Here is a 12,237-nt window from a genome sequence, read left to right on the forward strand (position 1 = left end):
TTGCATGTGTGTGACAGTTGGGGAAAAAGTGCCCAGGTTTTTGTTTTCCTGAAAACCCTTATTTAGCAGGTACATACATCTACTGGTGATCTCGTGCTAATACTCAGAGGGGAGAGCTGATACAGGAGAAACTTGCTTTATTCAGTTTTTAAAATACGAACCTTCACAGTTAGCAGAGCAGTGTCTGGAGAGCGCGTTAGGATGCCTGTCTGGGAGAACAAAACTCTGTGGGAATAAATAGCCTGTGCTTGCTGACAATTTTGCTGGAGAGAAAACTTGCCAGCTTCAGGAAGGGCTGTCTGGGCAAAGGAGCAGAGAGGGGCAGTGAGAGTCTGCGCCAGGTCTGGAGCAGTTCAGGGATGTGAGCCCTTGCTGGGGCCGGGAGCAATCCTGCTTTGCGTTGCTGGTGGGAGATATTGAAGGTGTCTCTAAATTCAGCCAGATGGTGGCACAGGACTGGTGTAAAACTGGAAAAGAATCTGAAAGCAGGTGAATTCACTGTTTTGGGCGTTTTTTTGTCATTTTAGCAAGAATACTTTCTCCCCCGCTTACCAACAATGTCCAGTGAGGCAACCCTCCCCCTTCTCCTCCCTCCTCCAAAAAACCCCACTTGACTCTGTGATAGAAGGATAGTTTCGGCAAAATGGCCAGATAGCTACTTTGGAAGGTATGTGCACTGTTAGTGCTGTTTTAGTGAAGGCAGGTTTTGGAGGATAAAGTTCATTCTTCTTCTTCTTCTTCTTTTTTTTTTTTTTTGAAAAAGAAGGAATAGTGGCATGATGTAGCTTTTCATCCTTCTTCAAATCAAACCTTTATATCAAACCTTTAGCAATGTGATCAAAATGTTTCCTGATTCTGTTGTCTTCCTCTGATTTCATTCACCTTTGCAAGTCTCTTGAAATTATTTTTCTTTCTCAACAGGTTGCTGGTTGGAGCCCCTCGAGAAAAAGCCCTTCCATCCCAACAAGCCAACAGAACAGGAGGGCTGTACAGCTGCGACATTACATCTTCAAGTACACGCTGCATGCGTGTCATATTTGATGAGGACAGTAAGTTTTTCAGCGCTTTCATTTTGGATGGAAACAGATGTCTGATTTTTCTCATCCAATGTGGTCCTTTCCACAGTAGATGTATCAGATGGTTACTTTTATGAATTTGTATGTAACTTTTTTTGCATTGGAAAAAATTGTAGTTTAATTGCTAAGGTAAAATGAGATGCTTAAATCTTGATTGAAGATCTCTAGATTTGAATGCTCTTACATTCTTTAGTAAACTGATGATGTGACATTATAAAACATTTTTAGCATGTTACTTTAAAGGGATGTTGGCAGCCATAAAATGTGTAGATGCTGCCACCTACAGACTGTGTCATGTACTGTATGAAGCTGCTGTCCTGAGACTAAAAAAAAAAAAAAAAAAAAAAAAAAAAAAAAAAAAGGTTAACTGTTGACTTTTGAAGCTGAATTGTGATATTCTGCAGCTGATCCAAAGATGGAGAGTAAAGAAGACCAATGGATGGGTGTAACTGTCCAAAGTCAGGGGCCTGGAGGAAATGTGGTGGTAAGTCTATAGGACTAACTTATAAAAATATTTTGGTCTTACAGTAAATGTTTTGAGTGGTCTGCGTTTCTCTGCAGCTTTCTAAAAGCTAGCTTCCTTTGGTTTAATCTTGTATTGCAGTTTCTTATAATTAAAGACTTAAATGTCTCCTTAGCAAAATGAGACACCTGAGGTTATAAGTTTTAAAATACTTTTCTAACTCTGAGTTAGCCTGTCTTTATAACCTTGGTTCCAGTCTAGGATGTGCAGTTATTTTGTTGGTGTGCACATTTTATTTTTGTGATGTACACATTGTTTTTTTTTTTATACTGTTTTCTACAAAAATAGGGAAAAATAGTGTGATAAAGTTTTAAAAAGTAGCAGACTATCAACAGCCTGTTGTCTGAGATGATCAGCCTCACTTTGACTTTCACCATGGACTTTGGCTGAGTTGGTCCTATGTAGTAATGTAGTCTGGCCATTGCACTGGGACTTGGGAGGAAGAGCATGATACAGTAAGACCTTGTACTGATGATGATACAAGTTATTATTTTATACCACATAGAGAGAAGAAGCTTTTAGGAGTTACCAGAGAATGTTATCATCTATCTTTTTAGGTGAAGAGCTCTTTTTCAATTAAATTTGTCTCTCATGGTGTCACAGGATGCCAGCTTTATCATATAATGGATGTGCAGTGGAGCTTCCCCATGTAATTGTATTCTTGCAGGTTATCCCTTTGAACCTCACTGCTTCCAAAATTGGAAGCAAATTCCTTCAGGGTGACTCTGGAGTTACTTTGGGATAATAGAGGCAGTAATGACTTGTTCCAGTCCCTCAGAACCCACAGGGGGGAACGGCAGGCAGAAGGAATCCTGTTGGTCCATTATCAATTAATGCATCTTGTCTGTGTTGTGACTTCTCTAAGGAGGAACTTCTCCTTGTAAGTGATAAGTAGAAAACAGGCATAATAGATGAGCTGTGGGCAGCCTTGAAGGTCACTGTACAGTGGGGTACTGCGTAACACTTCTCAGCGTGCCTGAAGAGTACTGCAGTGCCCATAGTGTGGAGCAGCAAAAAACAGCTGGCAAAGGGGTGTGTGATTGTACCACCTCTTTTTGACAATGGTTTGGTGGTTACACAACTCCTGGTGGCTATTCATCTTTTGTGTAAGGTATTTGACCCAATTTCTTTGTAAATCATTCTTGGAGCAGGGGCTGGAGCCTAGGTAGGCCTGCTAGTCTAAGGTTATGCTTACTGCTTTTGCCTTTCTCTGTCCCAACAACTCTGATTATCCCATATAAAGTGGAATACCCTACATGAGAAGTAGGAACAATTCCTTTTTCCTTCTCTTCCCCTTACTGGAAAAGCTTTCGGCCTCCGATATATGGCACTTCTCTGGGAGAGGTAAGTTTTGAACAGTCTCAGGCAGAAGGTAGTTGAACCAGCTTTCCATGTCCTGTGTAAGTATGTAGGTGATGTAGCTTGTGATGGCTATGGAGAAACACAGCCACTTCTTTCTTTTTGAGGGATAGGGTTGTTCTCCCCTCACTTCTTGAAAGAGAGCGAATAGGTATCAGGAGAAGGTTTAGGGCTAAAAATCATAAATCCCTCAGAGAAGAGGGGTTTAACCACATCATCTTCTGTGACCAGAAAGTTGGTTGCTGTGTATTGTATCCACAGATGCCTAACTATTCCCATACCTTCTCTGTAGGGTACACAAGGCTCTGCATGGCACCACAGATACATCCACAGGGAGACTGGCTTACAGTGTTGCTTGCACAAAGTATTGCTTAAGGAGACCAGCCGTGTGCTTTGATGACTTGCATGAAAACATCCAGAAAGCATCACTTATTATCTCTTCTGTCTTGCAGACGTGTGCACATCGCTATGAGAAAAGGCAGTATGTAAACACCGTGCAGGAAACCCGGGATATCATTGGAAGGTGCTATGTGCTGAGCCAGGATCTCACTATTAAGGATGATATGGATAATGGAGTATGGAGCTTTTGTGATGGTCGTTTAAGAGGCCATGAGAAGTTTGGTTCCTGTCAGCAAGGCGTTGCTGCTACTTTTACTAAAGACTATCATTATATTGTGTTTGGTGCCCCAGGCACTTACAATTGGAAAGGTAGGACCTGTCTTCCATCCTGCCAACCCTTAAACCTGCCTCCCCAATCTCCTCTTAGATTTTTCATGAATGTTGCATCCAAGTTTCTAAAAACGTTTTTCGGGCATAAACCTAATGGGGATCTAATGGGTGATATTTTACCCTGTTTTCACAACGTGCTATGCTCTTATATCACAAATATTTAGTGAAGTTCCTTTAAATATTTTTGGGGGGACTACTTATGAATGGTTAACAGGACTGCACATACCTACGGAAAAATTTTCTCATATTAATCTTAATTTCATGGTAGGATTGAGTGTTTTTCTGAGACTTTCACACTGGAACAAATTATTAAACTATTTTAAAATTATTTGACCAGCTTTTTCTTCTCATTTAAGCAAACGTTAGATACCCGCACTGAGATCTTTGTTTATCCTTGAATATTCTCTTCTTTATCTTTGAGAAATGTATGGAAAGTAGTATTTTCCAAATTCAATACTAGAGGATTGTAAGAAGATAACTGAACAGAACAAAACTTCATATATTGACATTTAAATCTTTTACTCAAGTAAAATTCCATGGATAGTCTGTCTGAGTAAAAGGCACAAGGACTCTTGTATCATCTAGGAGATCCTCCAAAACCTGTGTGTGTGGGGGGAAACAGATAAATTTTTCTCCACTGATTTATACTGAGAAGCATCTAAATGGCCAGCCCTGTCTTTCTTTTCTTAAAGTGATTTTTTCCATTTGCACTTCATTACACCAACAACTGTAAATACTTCTCTCCTCCTCTTTAGAACATCTGATCCTTGACCCGTTAAAATTTTTTTCCTTCATGCACCTGCATCTGCCATATGAACCATGCAAAATCTTTGAGTAAAGCTCTGGCACAAGGTGTACTTTTGTGAAAACTTAATCTTCCACATATCTGTTTCTGTCAACAAAATCTGACCAAGCTGAAACAGCATACTGAGTTCAGAGTTATTGCTTTACCTTAATTGCAGAGAACTGCTATGACAGTGTATCAGTCATAAGAATACTCTTTCATATCATGGAAAAACATGTTCATGCTCACTAAATTGTTAAATATGCCTGTCAATAAAAGGGAAGCACCCACTATATTGAGCTATCGTTCCTTTGCCCTTAGATAATGTTTTCAAAATACATCACAAGTGTTTGTCCTAATCGAACAGTTATTTTATGATTTCTTTTTTTGTAATCTTATGCATTTATCTCCCTTTTAAGAGAGTCTTTATGAGATTAAGATATGTGGGAGGAGGATAATTCATGGCCAAGCTAGTTCCATGCTTTTGAGAACTTTATTAGTATCCCATATTTTCCAGTCATTGCATGGTGTCTGTATAAAATAGCATGAGATTCTGGCACACAGCTAGAACTTACAGATTCATTGCCTTTTGAAAATTATTTCTTCCTATGTGCTGTTCTGTATTTGTTTCCATTTAAATACCTATTGCTATCTCATTAATGGTAATGTTAGTCAGGAACCATTTATCTATTAATTTTTCCCTTGACATTCATCTGCTTTTATTTTATCATTTCATTTCTTCAGGGGTGGTTCGTGCAGAGCAAAAGAATCAGACATTTTATGATCTGGGTATCTTTGATGATGGGCCTTATGAAGTTGGTGATGAGAGCCGCCAAGATAAGAATCTAGTTCCTGTTCCAGCTAACAGTTATTTAGGTAGGATTAAGCACATATGGTAAATCTCTTTAGGCTTCTTAAACATCTGTGATCTCAATGTGGTGTGATAATATGAAATGGGAGCAAAAAGCTATTCATTTATGAACCCTGTCAAATGTTACCTATTTTGGGTTATTCACATCTTCCTTCACATTTATGGGCCAGTTTAAAGTATAAGATGATACTCTATTGAGGTACCTATAAGAGCTGCTAATGCTAATGAGACATTCAAGAGCTGTGATCAGGACCCACAAATTCTCAGGGAGTGATTGTAATCGCTCTGTCTAATGGTAAGTGCTGTCTGTAGATCTGTAGTCCTCAGTCACAAGGTCTCTGCCATGTGGTATCACAACGTTTATGAAAATCTTGAGTTTCTGGATATAACTGTTAAGTGCAATTTCTCTTTCCTGGTAGGTGAGTGCAATTTTTTTTATCCTCTAAGGTTTTTAAAACTTCAGTGGCCTTTTTGCAGACTGTCTTAAATAAATCAAAAGCAATGTGATGATTTAGATGTCTTTTAAACTACTGTAATGTGAGTAGCATTTATATTTTAAGTTTGCATGCGTGTGGTGGGTGTGTTGAGTGAGGAGAGTCTCTTGTGCTTTCTGCAAACATGAAGGCAAGATTATGTCCTTAGGCTAATGGATGTTACTGTAAATCAGCAAGATAAGTTGGTGCAGAGAAAAAGCTATGCTGCGTTTTTGAAAAGACCCTGAGTGTAAAGAGGTCGCACCTTTCTGTCCTAGTGCAGATTTCTGCGGTATGTTGATCCAGTGCTTTTGGCATATGCAACGAATTGTTTGTTGGTAATTAAGAAAAAAAAAAAAGAAAAAAGCAAAAAAAAAGCAAACTGAGAAAAGAGCCAGCTTACAGCTAGATAGGAGAAACAGAGTATAAACTGCAGTTAAATATGAGTTGTAATTACTAGGAGTAAAAATCATAAAAACGTATGTTACAAACACAAGCTCATAGCCTTTCTTAGTGAAAGAAGAAATGGTAGGGAGAAGAGTGCCATGGAACGAGTCTTCTTTTGCTGTGAACAGAGTAAGACTCTATTTTTGCACTGCAATCTCATAATAAATGTAATGGTTATTTCATCATAAGTGTAGTCTCCTAAACATGAAGGCTGCCTTTGGATTTGTTACAATCAAAACTACTTCCATGCAACCTGGGTGTTCACTGCCATTGCTATTCCCTGCATTCAGACAGTGAAGATATGCATAGCTACAGTTACTTTGCTTAACTACCGTTTTTTTTTCTCTTTAATCTTTCACTCGTATGTTTACAGGTCTTCTGTTTCTGACAGCTGTGTCTGATACTCACCCAGATCAGTTTGTATACAAAACATTGCCTCCCCGCATACAGGTGGACAAATCAGTGGATGTAATGATGAATAGCTACTTAGGTTTGTGACCACTCAATTTGGCAGCATCTGGTCAGACATAAACTCCAGACCTTTGACATGACATGTCCCCCCTTTCCCCCCCGCCTCGCCCCCTTCCTTCCAAATACATTGCAAGTAAAAGCATGTCACAACAGGGATTCAGATGAAGAGTAACTTGCAACATAAGATGGCTTCGGAAAAACACTGATTTGTGATGCATCTCTCCAACCCTCTCCTTCTCCCCCCAAATTGGAGTCGTCTTACTGAATTTTTCTGAAACTCTGTTTCATTGTGAATTGCTGTAATTGAGAATTTGAATGGTAGTGGTGAAGTGTTTCGGAAGGGAGATTACTATCCTGTCTGGTATTTCTCTTCCTTGCAATATATGTGATTTCTTACTTTGGGCTTTACTGGATGTGTTAGCTTATGCAATATTTGCTTTTAATCCAGTGTTTCATGTATTTTTAATCTATTAACTTTGATAAAGAATACTTAATCAATTCATTGGAACACTTCCTTTAAAGGTGCATTAAATAAAAACTGTCAATTTCACCATTACTGTATAAGGTGATTCTCAAATACTGTATACATCATTAACATAAAATACGCTGCTTGTACAAGTATGCTTTGCATGTTTATAATAGAATGACATTGAATGAACTCCTATAATTTGTCAGGTGAAGTACTTGAGCTATATTAAAGTGGTAAGCTTTAGTCATTTCTAAGCTGGTATGTTTAAAAAATCAGTCTTGTATTTGGTGTCTGCAAAGGATAGAGCTGAGTGAGCAAGGAAACTCTTATCTATGTTTTGTGTGGAAGATATTTTAATGTAGCAGTGCAGGCTTGTAAACACATCCACCAGTTTAAATAGAAATGCAGAATTCTCAGTATATCATACTCTGTTTTAGACAAAACTTCTATGCAATATACCACTTCAATATAGTAGGGGAATTTATATCTGCTATTAACGATACAAGCCTTTATTTACATTTCGTTATTTCTTTCTCTGTTAAAGGTTTCTCTTTGGACTCTGGTAAAGGAATTGTTTCCCAAGATGAGATGACTTTTGTGTCTGGTGCACCAAGAGCCAACCACAGTGGAGCAGTTGTTCTACTGAAAAAAGAGAAAAATCAGAGAGCGCTTTCACTTGAGCACATGTTTGAAGGAGAAGGGCTGGCCTCTTCTTTTGGTTATGATGTTGCTGTTGTGGACCTCAACAATGATGGGTATGGCCCTTGGTTAACTCATGCTGCCTATATAAAGAAAGATGGCAAACCTGGCTCATTTCTGCTTTGGTTTTCACATTAGAAATAAAAGGAGTGCCAAGTCCCATCTTCCATGTTTTGCTGGAGGAAAAGGTGAACATCTCGGAGAATGAGGCAGGACACACTCTCCATTTTAGCCACAGGATTATTGATTTACTTTAGAGGTCTTAGACACAAAATGTCTATAAACAATTAACAGAAGAGAGTTTTATTTAAACTTAAAAAGTTGGCGTAAACAAAGAAACAAGAAACAAATTTTATACCCAAAGAAGGCCCAAGAAGATCCTTACGTGTCCCAAAGGGAGAATAATTGGCTTGTAATGTCAGTGGAGCTGTTGCTAGCTCCTGTTGCTGAGCCAGTTTTATGTACTTTTTAATGATCTTTGTTTAGCAGCTCTTTGGCTAGTTGACCTTGAGACCATAGACCTTATCAAGTATTTTCAGTTATTTTTCACAGTTCTGTAAAAACAGTGTTTCTTTTCTTTCATTTTAAGGTGGCAAGACATTGTTGTTGGAGCCCCACAGTATTTTGACAGAAGTGGAGATATTGGTGGTGCTGTGTACATCTACATTAACCAGCAAGGCAAATGGGAACAGGTAAAACCTGTTCGCTTAAATGGAACCACTGACTCGATGTTTGGTCTTGCAGTTGAAAACATTGGGGACATTAATCAGGATGGATTTCCAGGTGAGTGAAGAATGATTAAAATAGGAATGTATTTGACTTTTTTGCTAATGCCAAACTTGGAACATCTTACTTTATCATAATTGAAAGCTGCAAAAAGAGTGAGAATTATTTTAGATACCACAATTTATTTTCAACAGATATTGCAGTAGGGGCTCCATATGATGGTTTTGGCAAAGTATACATTTATCATGGATCCAGGAATGGAATAAATACAAAACCAGCACAGGTAATTAACCAGCCTTTACTATATATAGTCTTGATAAAACTATAGGCATGATAGGACTATCCCTCTTTGCTCTTTCTATTAGTGGAGTAGTAGGTATACAGAAAGGTTATGGCACGTGTCGAAGAGTGTACTGCTGACCTCAAAGATTAGGCATTCCTAATTTTAACGTACAGCCTTCTTTCTGGGGCAGTCCTTTGGTACCATTAATATGTAGGGAAGGAAAAAGGCATGTAGATGTGCAAGTTCTGGGGTTTTTGGGGAATGCTGGTATTTCCAAACTATTCGAATTTTAATTCCTTGCTCTTGATTCAGGTAGCATGGTCACATTAGTGGAGAATTTTTTCTCTGGAAATACCTATGCATAATTTTTTTCTGCTTTTGAAGATATTATCTTTACTTTCTTTTCCACTGCTTTTTCACTTTTTAAATAAAAATTGTTGAAGTCCCATTTTCTAGAGGACCACTCTATGTTCAGTTTGTGAGGTAAGAAGGAAACTTAATTACACTTTCTAGAAGACTTGTTTCTCTAGTTTGAAGTGCCTATGCTGTATAAATCCTACAAATAAAGATAAGCTAGGCACAATTTCTATGCAAAACAGTCATTTCTGGCACTCATTGCTATTGCAAAGTATCTTTTTGGAAGGAAAGCAAATCATCGTGGCACTTCAGTGTCATTTACCTGAACATAGAGTTCCTACTTCCTTTGTCTGTCTCTTTTTTTTTTTTTTTCCTTTGGCGGGGGGTATAAAACAATGATGTTCACTTGTAAATATTTCATTTTTACAGCTTTCGAATGTCCTAATCCCATCAATCTGTCTGTTCTTTAGATTCTTGATGGTGAAAAAACAGGCACCAATTTCTTTGGTTATTCTATTGCTGGAAACATGGACCTGGATAAAAATTCCTACCCTGATATTGCTGTTGGTTCTCTTTCAGATTCTGTATCTGTGTTCAGGTATTATGTGTAGGACTGTAACTAATTACACCAAGATATCATATTCATAGCTTTTTAAAAACAAACTGCTTGGAAATAACAAAAGAGCTGTTTGGCCTGGAATATTTTTCTTTCCAGAGGTTAAAAATTCTGGGAGAAGAATACACATAAATTGTTCTGATACTTAATCCCTTTCCTCTCACTGAGAAGCTACCTTACAGTTAATATAGGGCAAGAGGGTGAATGTGGACAGTTACTATGGAGTGTGGATGTGTGTAGTAAATCTGTACCCTAGTTTTGCCCTGTGCTGACGAGTTTGTATGCCCATGTCCTTTGATGGAATTAAGGATGGTATTTAATTCTTTTCTTTTAAGAAAGGAGAAGTGATACATTTTCTAGAGCTTTTGTTTGTTGCTGTTACATAAATCTAATTCTGCTTCGTTGAAGATAAAACAAGGCTGCTCTTTTTAGCTGAGTATCCAGTGACGTCCATAAAACAGCCAGGAGGCAGCCCTGCAGACTCCTTGCGGATTTCTGCAGCACATGCCTTAATTAGGGATGTACCAAGATGAAGTTGTGGTCTTTTTTTACAATTCCCCCCTCCCCCCCCCCCCTTTTTTCCCCTGTTTAATACACTGTTAAACGGAAACACTAATAAAGAGCAGGAGAGAGGACTATTTCCTCATCAGCTGTGAATCCTGCATGAAGTTCAAGGCTTTGGAAGAGAGAAGTAGGTGGAATGGGAGTTGGATAGATTATTTAATGCTCTACTCAAAAGAAGCATTAGTTGTTTGCTGATAAGGACAGTACAAAAACCTCTACAAAGAAGATAACAATAAAAAGCTTTATGTTGATGAACCATAAAAGGATGGCCCAGTAAAAGAAGTCTGCTTTAAAAAAGGATGAGATGGTTTATTGGCCTGTTATAACCCATTTTAAACAACCCTTAGATACTTCCATAGAGTTAGGATCAGCTTATTCTTTCATTTGTATCAGCTGTCTTTTCTTGTCCCTTCCAAAAAGGAAAGGAAAAGCAAAGCTGTAAGGCTACATTATGATTGAAGCTTACGTGCAGAGAGGAGTCAGGAAATGAGAACGCTGTTTCCCATAGCCATCCAAACTCCTAACCTGAATGACTTCAGTATCTACAGTTTGCTCACAGGGGCTGAATTACAATTGGTGTGGGTTAGAATTTCTTGGGTTTTATGTGTGTCTGAAATGACAACTGTAACTTTATGTTAATGTCCTCTGCTTTCCCATCAGGCATTTAATATGCACAATTGTATAGTCATTTTTTGTGACTTGCTTAGCTTAGCTTTAAATTGTCATGTTTTGCTTCTAACTGTTCTCAGAACCAATCCCTGCATTTCTTTGAATTGCAACAAATGTCATGTCTTCATGGCAAATTGGTGCAGGTATAAATGGCAGCTATTCTGTTTAAAAAGAACAAAGGAATCGCTTGAATTATTTCATTAACCGAAACTTTTCCTTCCATTTTACCCCTTCTTTACATGCCCCCCTCCTCCCCCCAGATCTCGTCCTGTTATAAGCATTAGGAAAAGCATTACAGTACATCCTGACAGAATTGATCTAAAGAAAAAGAACTCTGAGGAACCTAGTGAAATACAGTAAGAATTTTTAATTATCATCATCATTGTATCAGAAGACTTGGTGGTATTGAGCTTTGTTTTCAAAGTTTGTTCAATCAGTGCTGATGTTATTGTGAGGGGAACACGAGTCATGCAGATTAAACAAATATATCCATGTCATCATTTTGACCTTTTAATTTATTGTGACAACTGTGCTAAAGACATACTGTGGAATATATTCTGTTCACAGTGTCCAATTTGAAAATGAATGTCACTGTTTGCCACTTAATGTGAACTTACTCTTTGGCCTCTTAAATTTTAATATTTGAAGTATGTTAACTTGAACAGCTTTCTCACGAGTAGAAAAGTAAAAGCAAATAAAAGAAAATATTTTTTCTAACCGTAGATTAAATTTTGTTCCTAGCTTTGTAATTCAGTATAATAAGCAGCAAATGACTGTTATAGCATGAATACCACAGTGTTAAGACTGATAACATCATTCAGTGGACTATTAAAACTTTTCAGTCTGTTGGACTATACCTTATTAAAGTTAACTTTAAGTTTTTGACACTTTTTACAGGATGGATGTGAAAGCCTGTTTTCAATATACTGCAAACCCTAGTGATTTAAATCCAAGAATAAGTAAGTTTTGAAGATTAGTATTTTTCATCTGCTTGTCAAACGTGCTTTTTTCAGTACTTAAATTACAGTGACTTCTCTAAAACTCTGACTGTCGAGTTTAAAATGTGATTTAGTACTAAGGACAATCAGCTGTCACAGTATCTGTTTTTATAGAAAGGTATA

At 37.9% G+C, this 12,237-nt stretch overlaps 1 protein-coding gene across 2 annotated transcripts in view; it reads left to right on the forward strand.

Moving 5' to 3' along the window:
• ITGA6 (integrin subunit alpha 6) overlaps window positions 1-12,237 on the forward strand; it is a 47,155-nt gene that overhangs the window by 20,789 nt on the left and 14,129 nt on the right. For both annotated transcript variants that reach the window (XM_026093117.2, XM_026093124.2), the window contains exons 2-11: window positions 922-1,049; window positions 1,481-1,560; window positions 3,411-3,666; window positions 5,216-5,347; window positions 7,747-7,957; window positions 8,491-8,684; window positions 8,822-8,910; window positions 9,738-9,865; window positions 11,377-11,472; window positions 12,014-12,075. In XM_026093117.2, coding sequence (XP_025948902.1) covers window positions 922-1,049; window positions 1,481-1,560; window positions 3,411-3,666; window positions 5,216-5,347; window positions 7,747-7,957; window positions 8,491-8,684; window positions 8,822-8,910; window positions 9,738-9,865; window positions 11,377-11,472; window positions 12,014-12,075 — 1,376 coding nt within the window. The remainder of the gene's footprint in view (window positions 1-921; window positions 1,050-1,480; window positions 1,561-3,410; window positions 3,667-5,215; window positions 5,348-7,746; window positions 7,958-8,490; window positions 8,685-8,821; window positions 8,911-9,737; window positions 9,866-11,376; window positions 11,473-12,013; window positions 12,076-12,237) is intronic.

The sequence above is a fragment of the Dromaius novaehollandiae genome, chromosome 7 (assembly GCF_036370855.1).
Source record: "Dromaius novaehollandiae isolate bDroNov1 chromosome 7, bDroNov1.hap1, whole genome shotgun sequence".
NCBI classification, from domain to species: domain Eukaryota; kingdom Metazoa; phylum Chordata; class Aves; order Casuariiformes; family Dromaiidae; genus Dromaius; species Dromaius novaehollandiae.